Source organism: Chiloscyllium plagiosum, chromosome 4 (genome assembly GCF_004010195.1).
Source record: "Chiloscyllium plagiosum isolate BGI_BamShark_2017 chromosome 4, ASM401019v2, whole genome shotgun sequence".
NCBI lineage: Eukaryota > Metazoa > Chordata > Chondrichthyes > Orectolobiformes > Hemiscylliidae > Chiloscyllium > Chiloscyllium plagiosum.
In genome coordinates, this window is record NC_057713.1 from 79,860,988 (window position 1) to 79,881,360 (window position 20,373).

General features: G+C 42.0%; 1 protein-coding gene across 1 annotated transcript in view; it reads right to left on the reverse strand.

Moving 5' to 3' along the window:
* The window catches only part of LOC122549140 (docking protein 6-like), a 415,351-nt gene that overhangs the window by 47,490 nt on the left and 347,488 nt on the right, over positions 1-20,373 (reverse strand). The window contains exon 5 of the mRNA XM_043688473.1: positions 12,600-12,789. Within this exon, the coding sequence (XP_043544408.1) occupies positions 12,600-12,789 (190 nt within the window). The remainder of the gene's footprint in view (positions 1-12,599; positions 12,790-20,373) is intronic.

Genomic DNA, 20,373 nt, shown 5'->3' on the forward strand with positions numbered 1-20,373 from the left:
AGTTGGAGGGTTCTAGGCGGAAGATAAGGCGCTCTTCCTCCAGGTGTCGTGTGGTCAGGGTCTGGCGATGGAGGAGGCCAAGGACCTGCATGTCCTTGAAGGAGTGGGAGGGGGAGTTAAAGTGTTGAGCCACGGGGCGGTTGGGTTGGTTGAGTGCGGGTGTCCCAGAGGTGTTCCCTGAAACGTTCCACAAGTAGGCAGCCTGTCTCCCCAATGTAGAGGAGACCACATCGGGTGCAACGGATACAGTAAATGATGTGTGTGGAGGTGCAGGTGAATTTGTGACGGATATGGAAGGATCCATTGGGGCCTTGGAGGGAAGTGAGGGGGGAGATGTGGGCGCAGGTTTTGCACTTCTTGCGGTTGCAGGGGAAGGTGCCAGGAGTGGATGTTGGGTTGGTGGGGGGTGGACCTGACGAGGGAGTCGCGGAAAGCATGGTCTCTCCGGAACGCTGATAGGGATGGGGAGCGAAAAATATCCCTGGTGGTGGGGTCTGTTTGGAGGTGGCGGAAATGACGGAGGATTATATGATGTATCCGGAGGTTGGTGGGGTGGTAGGTGAGGACCAGTGGGGTTCTGTCCTGGTGGCGATTGGAGGGGCGGGGTTCAAGGGCGGTGGTGCGGGAAGCGGAGCAGATGCCGTGGAGAGCATCGTCGACCACATCGGAGGGGAAATTGCGGTCTTCGAAGAAGGAGGCCATTTGAGTTGTTCGGTAGTGAAATTGGTCCTCCTGGGAGCAGATGTGGCGGAGTTTGGTAGTGGAATTGGTACACTTACATGCTACCCACATCAGGCTGTTCAACAATAAAAGGCATTACACCTTCAATCGGTTTACAACTCGAGCTACCCTCTAGCTTTTCGAGCAACATTTCTCGGCATTGAGCAGGAAAGGAAGCTATGGTTTATTTTCTCCTCTTTAACTCAAGTGCTAAAGCCAGCTGAAATAAGATAACTAGAATCAATTAATCTGATACAAACTAGAGGGTCACCATCAACTTTCTCCACAGACCGGGGTGGCACGGTGGCTCATTGGTTAACACTGCTGCCTCTCAATATCAAGTTCAATTCTGCCTCGGGCGACTGTCTGAGTGGAGTTTGCACATTGTCCCCATGTCTTGTGGGTTTCCTCCCACAAATCAAAAATGTACAGGTCAGGTGAATTGGCCATGCTAAATTGCCCATAGTGTTAGATGCATTAGTCAGAGGTAAATGTAAGGGAATGAGTGAGTTACTCTTCGGAGGGTTGTTATGGACTTGTTGGGCCGAAGGGCCTGTTTCCATACAATAGGGAATCTAATCTAAAAACTTGCTGGCAGGGCTACAGAATACAAACTCTGTCTTTGGCTTGACTAGATTTTGGTCTTCAATCCGTGGGCAGTAATCCGGCACAGTGGATCAGTTGCCATTGATAGAAAGCATTAAATTATTCATAGCTGGATAATTAAAATTCAAGTACAGCTTGAACTAAACAAATTTTTTTGGGTTAAGTTTCCTCAGTCTCTCGAGACAGCAACTTTGGCAAGAGTTAGATCAAATGGCTTAGTAAAAAGACATGTTGTCCCAATTTCAATGAGGGCTTCTTCTTTGGACTCACAGGGAGCACAGACTTGGTCTTGTTTCAACGGGAAGCTTTACATGGCAATGAGGGAGAGTGGAAAAGTATGGGTATATGCTAATCTTCTCATCCTTTAAACATAGCTTCCTCCCAGCACTAACAACACTGAAACAGACCCTTAAATCTTCCATAATGCCTACAAGGCTATACACTCACTTTAAAACAGCTGTTTGATTTTTAAGCTAACAGTATTTCACAATGAAACTAAGCCCTCGTACTATAAGATGACCTTTCGGATTCTGGAGATTTGTTGCAGTACATCCGTAGCATTCTGTGGATGCTAGTGTCTCTAATTCTTTGGATACCCTTGAAGTGCTGGTATATGTGCGGAGCGGGATGGAGTGTGTATGCTTGGCACACTGTTCTCATTTCCTCTTTAGGTAGCTGCAGACAGGAGTACATAAATGTGCTGGTGATGCAACAAGAGATCTGAGCATGGGACCTGTGGTAATTCAGAAGGTTAAGATATGTGACTATGTGGAGGCCAGAAACAGGAGGAAAAAAAAAAGTCTAGGCTGCAGAGGATGTGTGGTATCAGGCTACAGGCAGTCAGAGATTGGGAGAAGTTCTGAGGAGTTGGCAAGGCAGCAAAGGTTGCTGGTCCCACGTTGAAGAGACACAAGTAGTCAAAGACAATATCTCTACACAACAAAAGTGCTGGGAATGACTTAGAGGAGTCTGGTGGCTCATTGAAGTCCCAGGAGCCATTTGGTAGCTGACAGCAGGAGTGAAGAAAGTCCACAAGGTATTTGCTTAGTATAGCTAAGAAATATTGAAGCTTGGAGAAACTGACAGTGCCAGTTTAGTGAAGCGAGCTGTCTGTGAAAAAGCTGGAATTCAGCTTGTGTGTAGGTGCCAAAGGGCTGCCTCTAGAATACAGTGGAATATAATCTCAGAACAAGAGACTGAGCTATAGGGTCATGAGCAGTTGTTGGCACAGCCCGTGATGGGTGGATACTGAGGAGGTTTCAAGGCTAGATCTTTGAAAGTAAAGAATTTGAATCTCTTTTAAAGGAGACAGTGCTTTAAAGATTTTGTGTCTCTCACCATGGCAACAAGTGTCTGGTAAGGTTCTAAGAAATCTATGTGATCGCTCCTAACCACATCTTTCCAAGGTGGACTGTAGGGTGTTTTACAAAAGATCATCTGATACTCATATTTACCTCATGTTAATGTTGGATATTACAGCACAAGTTGTGAGGTTTTACACACACACACACAAAGTAAGAAAAAATAAATAATTTGTATCAAAAAGTTTATTTGTTCAAAACTGAGAGATCTGTTGGCTTTATTCTCTTAATAATACCTGGAATCTCAAACTCAGTAACAAGTTATTGATCCCAAATCACATCATAACATAATTTGGCAGTCTCATCTGGGATTGTAATACTCTGAACTTGCTTGTTAAATTTACTGATCTGATAATTTGACAGCTTTCATCACTAGGAAAAAGAAATTGACAATTTAAAATATCTGCAATTTTTACATCAAAACAAATTATTGACAGGCTAGTCCCAAAAAGTCATAAATATTTAACCCATTCTTTAACACTGTGCTAATCGTATGCAGTTGGCTCTACATTCCAGCTCATATACATGAAAACAGTCAGTCAATAACATCATAATTGCTGTCAATGTATAAATTAAGGTAGCACCAGAAGTACAGTGTAATGTCTATTATTGAATCCTTTCAATGATTTAATGGATAACTGGACCATCCATTGTCAGCTCAGCCAAGTAAAGTTGCTGCTTTAATCACTATCTGTGCTCAGATGTCCAATCCCAGCTGAGGTGGCATTATAGTGTTACAATTCATTTCAGAGTACATGGGGCCCCTCCTGACTGCTTTCCAGTGAAAAGTGCTTATGTGAGGCGAGAACATGATCAGACTGGAGTATGACCTCTGCTCCTGCACCTACTCTTTTCAATGAATATTTATCTGAGCACACTCATTCTCACTGTGTAAATGAAGCATGGCAAAGAGCATTGGATGCTGGCTAGCACTTGTCTAACAGCGCACAGCATACGTTGCTACTTCAAGGATGAAAGAACACTTGTGATTGGGAATGGGAGGATAGAAGGAGGAGAATAACACTAGCTAGGGAGTCACTTCAGGGGGCACATCACTATCAAACATGTGACATGTAGGCCAGACCAGATAGGGACAGGGACTGCCCTCAAAGGCATTGGTGAACTAGATGGGTTTTTACAACTGATGATGCTTTCAAGGGAATAGCTTCCAGTTCCAGATTAATTGAACTTAATTTCAACTAGCTGCCATGGTGAGACTTGAACCCATTTTTCCACTGTTGGTCAGGGTTCCTGGATCTCCAGTGATATTACTACAATGCCATTGTCACCTGTTGAGGAGTCTTTACAATAATGCGTTTTTCAGTGTGAGTGGTAACTTTTTTTTTAAAGTTTAATACTGTTTCAGACACAGAAGCCTGCTTGAATGAAACCTGCCCACGCTGTTAAATTCTGCATCAGTGCCATTCCAAATCTTTTGCAGGCTTTTACAAAGTTGAAGGACAAATCAGAGAAAAGCAGAGATAAGACACGTGAAGCAAAATTGAAGTGAAAGGTGAAGTAATATGGAGGTTTCCATATATGGATTATCCCCTTGTTCCTTGATAGGTGAAGCAGAATGTGGCTGTAGGAATTAAACTTGAAACAGTTATTCTGTTTGATACTCTCAACACCCTCCTGAAAGGATGGCAGTGTATCAAACCTCGAAGTACGTGGTACCCAGGATCAATGCTATCTACACTATCCAAGATCGTCCAAGAGAGCAGGTCACAAAGAGTTGTGACAACCTAGAACATAGAAAAGTACAGCACAGAACAGGCCCTTTGGCCCACGATGTTGTGCCGAGATTTAATCCTGATGTAAAAATAATAACTTAACCTACACACCCCTCAACTCCCTGCTCTCCATTTGCCTGTCCAGCAGTCGCTTAAGTGTCCCGAATGACTCTGTTTCCACCACCACAGCTGGCAATACATTCCATGCATTCACAACTCTCTGCGTAAAGAACCTACCTCTGATGTCTCCTCTATACATTTCCTCTAATATGTTTAAACTATGACCCCTCGTATCTGTCAATCCTGCCCTAGGGAAGAGTCTCTGGCTATTGACTCTATCTATTCCTCTCACTATCTTGTATACCTTGATCAGGTCTCTCTCTTCCTCCTTCTCTCTAGAGAGAAAAATCCAAGCTTTTTCAATCTTTCTTCATAAGGCAAGCCCTCCAGTCCAGGCAGCATCCTGGTAAACCTTCTTTGCACCCTCTCCAAAGCCTATCTTTCCTATAGTAGGGCGACCAGAACTGACACAATATTCCAAGTGTGGCCTCACCCGGGACTTGTAGAGCTGCAGCAAAACTTCACGACACTTAAACTCGATCCCGCTGTTAATGAAAGCCAAAATACCATGCACTTTCTTAACAACCCTATCCACTTGGGTGGCAACTTTGAGGGATTTATGTACTTGCACACCCAGATCCCTCTATTCATTCACACTACAAAGAATCCTGTCTTATGATTCGAGTTCGAGTTCGAGCATTTGAGTTCGACCATCCAAAATGCGCCACTTCGCATTTATCCAAGTTGAACTCCATCTGCCATTTCTCAGCCCAGCTCTGCATCCTGTCTAGGTTGCACTGCAGTCTGCAATAGCCCTCTATACAATCGATGACACCTCCAACCTTTGTGTCATCTACAAATTTACTAACCCACCCCTCAGCCTCCTCGTCCAAGTCATTTTATAAAAACTACAAAGAGCAGAGGCCCAAGAACAGAGCCCTGCGGACTCCACTCAACACTGACCTCCAGGCAGAATACTTTCCATCTACAACCACTCTGCCTTCTGTCAGCCAACCAATTCTGAATCCAGATAGCCAAGTCTCCCTGTATCCCATACTTCCTGACTTTATGAACCTATTACACACTTACTGCTTATTTCAATGCTAACAATTACAATTTATCCATTGTATCTCATAGCAGGGCAAATATTCTAGATTGAGCTTACAACTGAAAACCTGTGATGTACACATCTTCTTATGGATCACTGTTGAAGATTTATGCCAGAAAAATGAAAACTTTTCATCTTTGCCAAGAGTGGGGAAAATGGTCGAACTACACAAGTAGTTGAAATTTCTTGCTATGATTAAGGGTATTAGGACAAGAAAGCATACGCTAACTGATGCGAAGGTAAATGACTATGGTAAACTTGTTTCCAAACAAAAGGACTTTCTTTAAACCTGGCCTCTAGGTAATATCGTCACACCGCACCATCATAGACCAAGCAGATAGGGCAGATCTTAGATAAAATCTCTTTGCTATTGAGACAAGCAAAACTATGATTTATAATTTGATTGTGAGTATACTGTTAGCATATTTGTTTAGATAAGCTACATTTATATCTAGTTGGATTTCAAAATACTATGTTTGCTTGTAGGAGAATTTAATTACTTTACACTTTATAATATTGTTCCCATAATGCAATCCAGGATTAATACGAACAAAATTTTACTAAATAATCTTAAAAGTAGTTGCCCAAAAGTTTACACTTTAGGATCGTATGTATCTCCAGAAATATGAAATAGGAAATTCTTTGTACAGCGAGTAGTTAAATCAAGGCAGTTTTCTTTGCCATACCATACTTAGTAAATGTGTTTCATTATGAGATATCCTTGTTCAGTCAGAATACTTCCGGGAGCAAGAACATTTTGTTTTGGGACCATACCAATAACTAGTAACACTGACTAGGCACTTATAATGATTTAAAATCATTCCTCTTCAAGAATATGTTCAAATATAAATTTAAATAGTTGTTTGGTAGTGCAAAACTTATGTATTACTGTGAAAACATATTTTGACCATTTTTCTGTCTTGCACTCATTCGTCATTTGCAAGAAATACCATTGTAAAGGGGTACAACATAGTATGTTCTACGAGAAGAAAATACTGGTTGTTTGGCAAGTGGACTCCGACTAATGGTGACATTAGATTAGATTAGATTACTTACAGTGTGGGAACAGGCCCTTCGGCCCAACGAGTCCACACCGACCTGTAACCCACCCAGTCCCATTCTCCTACATTTACCCCTTCACCTAACACTACGGGCAAGTTAGCATGGCCAATTCACCTAACCTTTATGGAGAATACATCAATTGGGCGATGACTGTCAGTAAAATATCAGACTTTTAGATTAGATTCCTTACAGTGTGGAAACAGGCCCTTCGGCCCAACCAGTCCACACCGACCCTCCGAAGAGTAACCCACCCAGAACCATTTTCCTCCTAACACTAACACTAATGGGCAACTTAGCATGGCCAATTCACCTGACCTGCACATCTTTGGATTGTGGGAGGAAACCGGAGCACCCGGAGGAAACCCACGCAGACACGGGGAGAATGTGCAAACTCCACACTGACAGTCACCTGAGGCTGGAATCGCACCTGGGACCCTGGTGCTGTGAGGCAGCAGTGCTAACCACTGAGCTACCAATGCTGCCCTAAACTTTGTTTAGATTTAAACAGTGATGAATGAATAAATAGGTGATAAATAAGTGTAACTTACCAGGAGACAAAGATGGCAAGAACCATTACAACACAACTCAATCATTTTAAAACTATGATTTACTGACATATCACTCACTGACATCAAAGGGTTTAGGAACAGGTTTATCATTGTGCATGTACTCCTTAAACTAACAGCACCTTCAGGCTGCTACTCTGTTCATACAGAAAGGTGGCATATAATTCAGGAGCACAATTTGGACAGAGAGAAAGATTTCCTTGGTGAAATGTAGATACAAAACACACCTCCTCAGATACGTTCAAAAACTTGTGTGCAAGTAAATATCTTCCTTTCAATGAGGATGACTTCGTCTGAAAAACATCTTTTCATTTGCTAGTTTCAAAAAGGAAAAATGATATTCACAGAGAAAATGCTGAATCTGACAGCTAACAAGGAAAGATTTAACACTGCTTAATTGTTTTGCAATGAATCATTAAAAGCTCAAAGTCCAAAAATTATGTCCAGTGTGAATCAAATGGTGCAACAACAACCAATTTAATATAATTTTGAGAGACTTAGGAAGACCCTAACCCTATTGCAGTTGGTTTCTACCACTGGTGTGCATAATTTCCTCTATTTGCTGGTGTAAGGGCCGGATTTTCTCAGCCCCATTGTGAAAATACCCAACTCAGTCGATTGCCTTGCTTTATAATTTCCCCTTGAATGCAAGAGTAGAACTGACCCCATTAACCCTGGAAGCAAGTCTCAAGGAGACATGGGGCAGGTTAGTGATGAAGCAGGTTGGTTAGAATGCCATTTCAAAAGTTGAGGTTGGATTTTCCCCTAAACTATACCAGATGGCCTGTTGACCAAAGCAGTCCAGCAGAGCTTTTATTATAGCACTCATGGAAGCTTAATCCCTCCATTTCACATTAGATAGTTTAAAAAAAATCAGATCAAACACTTGAATAGACCTCATCCACCGTAATAGAGCACTTACATTAAGACAATCAATCAGTTCGAGACTCTCAGACTATGAGTTAAAGCTCTTGGACCAACAAAAGTGGAATGTCTGAATTTATTGGCAAGTTTAAATGGCTCCACTTCCAGATTTCCTAATCTATGAATCACATTGTCCATTTCCCCTTCCACCAAAAAGCAGACCTGTTTGAAACAAAGGTATAATTAATACCTTTGTATAATTAATGAAAAGTGGGGGGGGGGAAACGGGACTGATGGGGTGTAAAGAGTAGAGGACCCTTTGCATCCAGGTGCCTCCTGCCATTGTTAAACGGCCATGAAGTATTCCTGATTCTATGAAAGTCCTGAATAAGTGGAAAGGCTGCACGAGAATAATATGAAGAAATCAATTGTACAATCCTTCCACCCTCTCCAGTTTGATTAAAATACTGTTTCCTAACTAATTGGGCAATAACCATAACCAAATAATGTAAATCCTGCTGATTCTAAACATAAATTCACTAGATTATATAGAGACAAAACAGAGTTATGACAAGCTACTCAAAATAGCTCCAAACCTAATGCCTTCTGCCTCTCCTACTTCTTCTTTAGAAAGATGGGCCAATGATTAGATTTAATTTTTGCCATGGCTTAATTTAATTTTTATTGATTTAAACATATTTGTAGATTATGTAATTAACTGAACATAAAACAGCTTCAAACTTAAAAATGGTGAAGAGTATCGACGTAAATTGATTCCAGCAAATATAAGAGCAGAAATTTACTGCCAATTCATTGATTCAATTTGCTTTACAGGAAAAAGTTGTTTTTAAAAAATGATTCACCTCTGTGACTAGTCAGAATTTAAATGAATTGCCTCTGAATAGCAATAGTTTCCAGTAAGTTGGTGAGAGTATAGCTCTATATGGAATAAACATTGAGATAACTTCCTTTGTATGATAGAACCCTTAAAAGGCAAATGTTTTATAGGGCACAGTCTAATACTTTTATTTAGTTTCATTCCTAATGGATGAACCTCCATTTGGTTTTATTGTTTGGGCCAATGCTCCAGGGAGATAAGTGACCTGTTGCTGAAATGTGAATGCAGTTATCAAACATTCATCATCAACAGATGGATCAGATTACTGCAAATGAGCGCTCCATTAATGTTACACAATGACACATTGATCACATACACTGTGTAATTGTATCTTCACCATTCCAGACTCATTACTACCCTTTTAATATTTTAGCTCCACCTAGGGGGATGAATTCAGGCAAGGGTTATCCCAATTGGCCACTGTGGAAATTCATTTCATTATCTTAGGGTTTTTATATTCTTTCTATCAAAGTTAGGGCAACAATCTGTGGAGACTGTGTGAAAATTCAGCTTCATCACTTTATATAGAAGTTATTTACATTTGCTCTCCATTGATGACATTCTTAAGGTTGGACAGTTTCTGGGAAAACCCAATGGAATTTCTCATGAACAATAAATGGACTTCATAAGTGCTTAACTATAAACCTCCATAATCGGTAGAGTCCAAATAAAGTGCTTGGAAAGTCTCAATCCATTTTATAATTATACTTTAGCATGCCACAATTACAATCAATAGCTTACTGAAGATAAAAGAAAACATGGCACATTTTCACTTTGATCATACAGCATTAATGTGGTAGAGCAGACCAGCTCAATACAGTGAAGCCAACACAACAAACATCAGATGGTGAGGGGAGGAGGGTATAAGCTCCGAATGCAGTGTGGTGTTATGGTGGAGGAGAGGGAGGCTGTAAAAGGAGAGATGGAGTGGGGGAGAGGATGGGGGTAAGGATGATAAGTAGTTGTAGTGTGGTGTTGAGGAAGCGGGCACCATTTGAGGTGCCAGAGGTAGCGAACATCGTACATGGTGAGGGAGAGCAGAACGGTAAGCATTGTGAGGAAGTGAGGTAATGTCACTAGATGAGCAATCCAGAAGGTCAGGCTAATGCTCTGAGAACATGGATTTGAATCCTGCCATGAATTCAATAAAACTCTGAGTAAAAATATAAGTCTAATTGCTACTGTGTAAATTTATTTGATTGTGGTAAAAACCCATCTGGTTCACTGAGTCCTGTAGGAAAGGAAATCTGCTGTCTTTGTGTTGTCTGGCCTACATGTGATTCCAGACCCAAAATAATGTGGTTGGCTCTTAATTTTCTCTGGGCAATTAAGAATGGACAATAAATGCCATTCTAGGCTAGAGTGGTGCTGGAAAAGCACAGCAGTTCAGGCAGCATCCAAGGAGCAGGAAAATCGACGTTTCGGGCAAAAACTCTTCATCAGGAATACAGGCAGAGTTCCTGAAGGGTGGAGAGATAATTGAGAGGATGGGTGGGGGTGGGGAGAAAGTAGCATAGAGTACAATGGGTGAGTGGGGGTGGGGATGAGCTGAGCTGGAAGTTTGGAACTGGGGTGAGGTGGGGAAAAGGGAAATGAGGAAACTGGTGAAGTCCACATTGATGCCCTGGGGTTGAAGTGTTCCGAGGCAGAAGATGAGGCATTCTTCCTCCAGGCATTGGGTGGTGAGGGAGCAGCGGTGAAGGAGGCCCAGGACCTCCATTTCCTCGGCAGAGTGGGAGGGTGTGTTGAAATGTTGGGCCACAGGGCGGTGTGGTTGATTGGCGCGGGTATCCCGGAGATGTTCCCTAAAGCGCTCTGCTGGGAGGTGTCCAGTCTCCAAGAGAAAGTGAGGGCTGCAGATGCTGGAGATCAGAGCTGAAAATGTGTTGCTGGAAAAGCGCAGCAGGTCAGGCAGCATCCAAGGAACAGGAGAATCGACGTTTCGGGCATAAGCCCTTCGGCTTATGCCCGAAACATCGATTCTCCTGTTCCTTGGATGCTGCCTGACCTGCTGTGCTTTTCCAGCAACACATTTTCAGCAGGTGTCCAGTCTCCCCGATGTAGAGGAGACTGCATCGGGAGCAACGGATACAATAAATGATATTGGCGGATGTGCTTCCACATCCTAAGTTTTACCTGCACATCGACCAATATCATTGTATCCGTTGTGGGTGGCACGGTGGCACAGTGGTTAGCACTGCTGCCTCGCAGCGCCAGAGACCCGGGTTCAATTCCCGCCTCAGGCGACTGATTGTGTGGAGTTTGCACGTTCTCCACGTGTCTGCGTGGGTTTCCTCCGGGTGCTCCGGTTTCCTCCCACAGTCCAAAGATGTGCAGGTCAGGTGAATTGGCCATGCTAAATTGCCCATAGTGTTAGGTAAGGGGTAAATGTAGGAGTATGGGTGGGTTGAGCTTCGGCGGGTCAGTGTGGACTTGTTGGGCTGAAGGGCCTGTTTCCACACTGTAATGTAATCTGTAAAATCTGTAATGTAATCTGTTGCTCCCAATGCAGTCTCCTCTACATTGGGGAGACTGGACGCCTCCTAGCACAGCGCTTTAGGGAACATCTCTGGGACAGGCACACCAAGCCCTGTTGCCCAACATTTCAACACCCCCTCCCACTCTGCCGAGGACATGGAGGTCCTGGGCCTCCTTCACCACCGCTCCTTCACCACCCAACGCTTGGAGGAAGAATGCTTCATCTTCCGCCTCGGAACACTTCAACCCCAGAGCATTAATGTGGACTTCACCAGTTTCCTCATTTCCCCTTTCCCCACCTCACCCCAGTTCCAAACTTCCAACTCAGCACTGTCCCCGTGACTTGTCCTACCTGCCTATCTTCTTTTCCACCTATCCACTCCACCCTCCTCTCTGACCTATCACCTTCAGCCCCACCCCCATTCACCTTTCATTTATCTCTCCATCCTTCAGACACTCTGCCTGCATTTCTGATGAAGGGCTTTTGCCCGAAATGTCGATTTTCCTGCTCCTTGGATGCTGCCTGAACTGCTGTGCTTTTCTAGCACCACTCTAATCCAGAATCTGGTTTCCAGCATCTGCAGTCATTGTTTTTACCTAATAAATGCTAGTCTAGCCAGTAATGCCCATATCCTATCAATGGATAAAATTGTAGCACTTTCCAGGAATTGGGTGAACTTTTGATATCCAGCTGATTTATTCATGAATTGCACTCCTGGGCAAATGTTAGATCTGCTACAAAAATCCCTGAGTAAATTCATATAATGTCTGTGCATTGTGGAATCTGTCTTTGGAATTGCACAGCAATACCAGGATTGGGTAAAACTGGAAGTGGTTTTCCCTGTATGTATCGGAGATGTGGGGCTTTAGAGTTCTGAGGTACAGCTGTGATGAAAGTCTGGGTAGAAAGTCCCTCCTCATGGGCGATGGAAATTCTTGTGGAAATTGGGGCAGTGAATTTCCTGTAAATGTATTAATATTTGTCATTGTTTGATATGTTTTAACTAACAGGTTCTAGACAACATCTTTAATTAGTCAGAAGGTGATGGTGATATAGATTACAGCAATTTAGCCATAATGAACATGTAATGCGATCATTAATGACTTCAGTTACACAGATAGTAAGTTCAATAGTATGGTTACCTGCCGGCCTCAAAAGTGAACCAAGTTGAGTCTCTTCCATACCGTCTGAGAGAGCTGAGTGGCCACATAACAAGTTTCACTCTGGGGTTGTGGATGTCCCACAGGTAAATGTTTTCATGTGTGATCTGCATGGTGCATTCGCCATAAATGTCCAAGTTTGGTGTTGGCATCAAGTAAACATTAAACCGCTCTGAAAACACAGAAAAAGATCAATATGGTCAACCAAGGTATTTGCAGCCGAAATAATATTTGGTCCACCAAGTCTGCTTATAATTCACAGGAACCTCCTGCCCCATATTTGCTAATTTAACTCCATTTATATATACTGCTCTTTCTCCTTTGTGGTTATATTTGTCCAGATTCTCCTTAAATACATCTATGTTACATCCATCTCAGTTAATCCTTGTGGTTAATGAGTTCCATATTAGGAAATTATATTTCTTCAGAGTTCCTAACAGGATTAATTAGCTATTCTCTGAAACACAGCCCTTAAATTTGTTATCTACCTAAAGTGGGAACATTTTCTCCACATCAACCCTATCATAATCCTAGAGACCTCTAAGAGGTTGTTCCTGTGTCATCTCTATCCTCTCAATCTTTGCTCACATGGATAGCATTTTAAGTTGTACCTTCATTATAATGAGATCCTTGGTAATAACAGTGGCACGTTTGATATGGGTGATTGTAGCAGATGAGGAGACAAAACAAAAAATCATTCCTGCTTAACAGAGCAAATGTAGAGGTTTACATTGTGAATTAATATCTATCACACTGTATTTAGGCCGTTTTCTGCTGTTGATAAGGTTTACCTGTTAGGCCTGTTTTCCTAAATGCAGCAAAGGAGGTCCGAATGGGTGTTTCAGGTTTGGATTCTGGAAATCCATAGTTTCGCCAATACAAATAAGGCAGGCAGCAACACACCAGCTCTTAATGGCCACAAACTTTTTGTCTGCCATATTGGAGGCCTAGGATTCTGCGTGGCATCATCCAAATTCAAAAGATACTAAAAAGTAAATGTTTATTGGAGCATCAGCTAACTCAGCACAGGTGTCAGGCCTTCAAGGCCTGAGGGTTTCAATACTGCAATAAAAAGTAGGTTCTAGAGGTGTTTTTACTAAGTTAGATGATTACAAGTGCAATGCAGACTATAGCAACAGAAGCAGCTCCTTCTTAGTATCCAATAACCTCTGTAGACTGCTTGAAATTCAGGAAGTAGGCACCAAGAGGGAAAGAGCTGAAAATGTGTTGCTGGAAAAGCGCAGCAGGTCAGAGACCTGCTGCCCTTTTCCAGCAACACATTTTCAGCTCTGATCTCCAGCATCTGCAGTCCTCAGTTTCTCCACCAAGAGGGAAAGAACAGGATAAATAAAACTGGGGGCAAGGTCAAAAGATTTGTTGACTAATAATTTTCAATAGGGTTTTGCGATCAGGGAAGGATAAAGGCAAAGCAGAGGGATGTTGGGAAGGAAATCTAGAAGGTACAGCTGGTAGAGCATCCCAAAGTGACAAGGATGAGAAACAAGGGGTAGAAATATGAAGCTGAAGGAGGTCACTACAAAGGCATGGCAAATTAAGGGCAGGGTTTTACAGTTGATTTTTCAGGGTATTGTAACATTCCACCTCCTACCTCTGCACTGGAATAGGCAACAGGTACTACAGATCTCATCGCTGTCTTTGGGCACATGTGCTGTGTTAACTGGATTGTTTGATGCAACCTTCACTGTATCACTCAAACCCCACACCACCTCCCCATAACAATCCCATTCAGCATGGTCTCTTACTGGGTAAAAACAATGACTGCAGATGCTGGAAACCAGATTCTGGATTAGTGGTGCTGGAAGAGCACAGCAGTTCAGGCACCTTCACTGTATCACTCAAACCCCACACCACCTCCCCATAACAATCCCACTCAGCATGGTCTCTTACTGCCCTACTTGAGACCTCGCTCTTCATCCTCCAACTGTTCGCCTCTACACCCGTGCACTGTTCTGTGCAGTATACCCCTCACAACACTGACCAAACTGATAAGGTTAAAAGATTTATGAAAGATTATTTAAAATTTCAAAATGTTTTTGTTTAGAAGAAAGTTGAATACAATTCACTCTGTATGAAAGGACTTGCCTCTCTTTACAGCGATAAGACAATATTTGATAAAAGACACATGCTCAAAGTCACAGACTACACTTCATTTTACAACCAATCAGGAAGGCCTTGGCAATATTGCACTTGATAGGATGAGAGTACATTGGTAATTCTAACCCTGATCAACTTGAATATTTACAAGATCACCCAACTCAAAAATGGCACTGAAGCCCAGATTTTCATCACAGCAGCTATTGCAACAAAAAAAGGTGAAAGATCTTAAGTTTTAATTCACTAACCTATGATGTTTATTCTTAATTCAATCATGGGATTTTGGTGTCACTGGCTAACCCTAATCCTTATTGGGTGGCACGGTGGCTCAGAGGTTAGCACTGCTGCCTCACGCTGCCAGGGACCAGAGTTTGATTCCTGCCTTGGGCGACTGTCTGAGTGGAGTTTGCACATTGTGTTTGTGTAGGTTTCCTCCCACAATCCAAAAATGTGCAGGTTAGGTGAATTGGCCATGCTAAATTGTCCATAGTGTTACGTGCATTAGTCAGGGGTAAATGTAGGGGAATGGGTCTGGGAGGGTTACACTTCGGAGAGTTGGTGTGGACTTGTTGGTCTGAAGGACCTGTTTCCATGCTAGGGAATCTAATCTAATCTTACCATGTGAAGGTGGAGACAGGCAATACATGCCATCCCACTATCCCAGCACATCCAATTTAAAATTTTCATAATCCTTATTGGGTGGCACGGTGGCTCAGTGGTTAGCACTGCTGCCTCACGCCGCCAGGGACCAGAGTTTGATTCCTGCCTTGGGCGACTGTCTGTGTGGAGTTTGCACATTCTCCCTGTGTTTGTGCAGGTTTCCTCCCACAATCCAAAAATGTGCAGATTAGGTGAATTGGCCATGCTAAATTGTCCATAGTGTTACGTGCATTAGTCAGGGGTAAATGTAGGGGAATGGGTCTGGGAGGGTTACACTTCGGAGAGTTGGTGTGGACTTGTTGGTCTGAAGGACCTGTTTCCATACTAGGGAATCTAATCTAATCTTACCATGTGAAGGTGGAGACAGGCAATACATGCCATCCCACTATCCCAGCACATCCAATTTAAAATTTTCATCTTTAAATTCTTACATGCCCAGCATCATTTGTGACTCCTCAGATACTGATGCAATCCATGTTCAAATGCAAAAAGATCTGGACAATATCCAGGTGGGAGACTGGAAGAACACAGCAAGCCAGGTAGCATCAGGAGATGAAGAAGTCAATGTTTTGGGTGTAACCCTCCTTGCTTTGACAGACAAGTGGCAAGTTACATACACACAAATGCCAGGCAATAAACATCTCCAATAAGAGACAATCTATCCACCACTCTTTGACATTCTGTGGTATTGCTATCATTGAATCTCCCAGAATCAATATCCCGGGAGGAAGAGTGGTCACCATTAATCAGAAACTCAATTGGACTCACAACATAAACACAATGGCTACAAGAGCAGGTCAGAGGTTATGAATACTACAGCAAGTAACTCAGCTCCTGAATCCCCAAAGCCTGTCAAACATTTGCATGTACAAGTCAGGAGTGTGATGGAATACACTTGCTGAGGTGGGTGCAGCTCCAACAACACAAGCAGCTTGACACCATCTAAGAAAAAGCAGTTGGCTTGATTGGCACCAAACTTGTCATCTATGCTCATTAGCAGCAGTGTGTACTACCCACAAGATGCAGAAATTCAAAGATCCTTAGACAGTACATTCCAAACCTACAACAACTTCTATCTAGAAGGGCAAGGGCAGTAAATACATGGAACAACTATCCCATCTGAAAGTTTTGAGTTTAGATACAGAATCCCTAGAGTACGGAAAGACGCAATTCAGCCCATTGACTCTGCACCGTCCCTTCAAAGGGTATTCCACCCTATCCCTGTAACCCTCCATTTCCATGGCTAACCCAGCTAGCCTGCACACCCTTGGATATTATGCGCAATTTAGCGTGGCCAATTGATCTAACCTGCAAGTCTTTGGACTGTCGGAGGAAACCGGAACTCCCAGTGGAGACCCACGTAGACATGAGAACATGCAAACTCCACACAGTCACCAAATGTTGGAATTGAACCTGGGACCCCAGCACTGTGAGGCAACAGTACTAACCACTGAGCCACCGTGCCACATTATAGTATGTCATTTATCATCCTGACTGGCCATATCTTCACTGTCACAGGACCAAAATCCTAGAATTCCCTTCTTAAGGGCATTGTGGGTCTATCTGTAGCAAACTTAGAGAAGACAGTGGTTAAGATTTGCTCACATTCAATCGGATTTTATAACAACTTACAGTCAGTCTGCGTTGCACTCCACTTGTTCATTGTTGTTGGTCAATCCTTTCCACACCATATCTTCCTGTAGCAATTCTTTCCATCATATTATTTGCTTTAGCTGCAATTTATTCCAAATTTATTCTAATCTCCATTCTCAACTGAGGTCTCTTAATTTTCTACCCATTTCTTCTAGTTCCGTGATCAGAGACCAAGCTAAATAGCCTACCATCAGTACTTTATTAAGTACTTTAACAGTACTTTAAAAAATGGATCATATCTCATCCTTTTCATCAATGAAAACAAAACGTTACATTATCTCAAACATAAAGTAACACTGAAACTTTGCAGTTCTTTTAAAAGGGCCACTGTGAATACTAATTAAATTCTGCAACATTGCTGCCTTTTCTAAATATCTTCAGTAAGTTTATTTGAACGGTTGTAGCACAGTATACTGATCAGACACTTAGGAAGAGTTTGCAATGACAGTTTTGCAGAGGATATCAGCTGGATGCTTCTAGAAGCTGAAGATAAGCCCACCTCCTAAACAAGAAGCTAAGTTTTATGAATGCGTACTTCCAACATAGAGCCAACCTTTCCCACGAGAAGCAGGTATCAAACCTCATAGATATACTCACCATTACATCCCGCAGATAGGGCATATTGGTGAAAAGTACACCATAAAGCAACCATGTCTCGAAAAAAATGCAAGAACAACCAGGGCAATAGAATCTAACTCAACAGACACCATTCTGTAGGTTTTCAACTTGCACGTAAAATAAAAAGACCACAGAGAACTGGACTGACAGAGAACTGGACTGGTCCTGCGGTGTGAGAGCATTTGACAGATGTGCATGGGAGCAGTGACAGGATGTGCCAAAAATACCCAAGTTATACATGCCTTCTTTCTGCTTCCACTTTGTTGTAGAAGAAAACAAAAAGATTGAATCCACTGACAATTGTGCACTGGTAAGGTTTAACACTACATATAACGTTTTTTTCTAATGTTTTGAGCTGTACTTCGTTCAAGGATCAGAGCTGCCCTGGCTCTCTAATGAACTGCCATTATTTTAAAACAGGGTGTACTGTGATCTCCTGACCTTTTGGAAGCAAGAGAACTCACGGTTGTGACTGTCATGCTTTGGTACAGGTTATAGCTTTCAGCCTTGGACATTAAGTGTGGACTTCAGTTCTGAACTCAGATAGATGTGGGTGATTGTTAGCAAAAGAACCTTTCACAAATGCCACTGTTGCTATTACCTTTCAACCTTTAACACTAACTTGCTGTGACTACCTTCTATTATCTACTTATTGCCATTATGATGTAATGTGGTTTTCTATATATTAGCCCAGGTATCATATTCCATAGAGACTCAGATTTTTTTAATTGAGACAGACATCTGGAAGTTAATTAACAAATTAACTATGTACACCAATGACATTTCAGACTTATGTAGCCTGGGATATAATATTACCCATGTTAATGTTACATTACACGCATAATTGACTGGCTGACTAACTCAATGACCAGACAGAGATGATGCAGATTTTCTATACAAGCATCACATGCTGAAGACACTAGATTAAGAAGCCTTTCTGAGCATCAGAGATGAAGAAATTGATGCTTCATTGCAGCAAAGTGACAGAATTGATTACATCTCCTCTGGACATATGAATGTACAAATTAGGAGCAGAATTAACTATTTGGCTCTGTGACTATATTCTGCTATCTAATAAGATCACAGCTGATCTGTTTGTGTTGTAAAATCCACTGTTGTTACCGATGCATTTTTGTGAATCAATTCAGTGGATGTCAGGGACTGATTGTTGTTCCATGCTACGTGCTGCTGGTTGAGTACAGACATTCATTAATCCCAGATGTCTACTGTTCTTGAACAACAGAAATTGATCAGCAATAACAATGAAATTTGAAATACAAAGTGACTCTGAGCTGAACACAGCATCGATATATTACATATCCCCATCCAACTTGCCTCTCCCAGACACTAGTATCACAAGATGAGCAGTGGCCCTGCCTTTTGCAAAGAGGATCTCTGAGGATCTGATGTCTTTAGAGGGTGCACTAGTTATTACAAGAACTATGCAGGCACCAGCAGAGACAACAGCACTTCAGTGGGTTGTTACCTAGTGAATCATATAGCTCACTCAAGCATAAACTGGCAGTGGTAGCAGCAAGGGCTGTACAGGGTCCATGTTAATGGGTTGAGTCTCCACTCCAAGCCCTGCCAAGCTGGAGAGTGATGCTGAATCCCTAGGGGTAATCAATTAAAAAGAAAATAATAGGCTAAAAGAAATGAATAAAAAGACAGAAAGACTTGATATAAAATTTAAATTGAAACATCCTACATTTGTGCTGCTTCCACAGGGTTGATTGCAAAGAAAAACACGACATAAATTCCATTGCGTCAACAAGCAGTGCTTTGATAACACAGACACTTGCAAACTATAACTGCCAAGGCATTATGCCAAAAGAACTATCACATTCAAGGGTCGTTCCTCTCGAGTTACCAGCAGTAGTACTCAGGAGATTAATTGCTCTGTGTAAACCCAAAGTTATTGACAATATCAATTGTCTACTGAAATAGCTGAATGCATTTTTTTTTTAATTGTACTGTAGCTTTAGGATTCTGGAAGACAAGCATTGGCAGGTCACTTGATGTGCCACTTTGTTGTTTTTGGAACCTGTATAGAATTATCAAGAGGTAGTCTTTACAGGAATTTGGCTGATGCATCATTGGTCTGCCCCTTCCAGTCCAGAATGAGGTCTACAAAAAATGTTCCGTGCCTACTGTACGAGAAATATTTGTCTTCATTGCGTGAACGTCTGCTGGAATCTTGGAGTCACCCCAAACATATACCACATGAAAGATTATCAGTGCAGATCTGGGGAAAAAGGTTTGCTTTATCAATGCTATGAATTGATATAATTCGATATTAAAATTTCTTAAAAGTTTTATAAGAAGGCAATTCTGAATAAATAGGAATTAGTTCTTCATATATAAACCTTAGCATGTAACTAATTCCAAATATAGGATAGTACGCAGAGTGGCCTTATAAGGCAATGCTGAATATTGCCAAATTTATTATTGAAACATATTGCTATTCACAAGAATTTTTTTTTAATGTGCATCCCTTACAGGAATCAATAGCAGATTCTGGGGATGTGGCAATGTCTCTACTTTTCCAGGTGATTACATATTCTGTCTTATTTTTTGTTTTGTTTCTGCAAGGCATGAAATCTTTGTCATTTTCAGAACATTTCCTTTGCTGCAGGTTTACATCTGATCACTCATTTGATTGCATTTATTCAGCAGGACTTTGCATTTCTTTAGAATTCTGAGTTTTTGT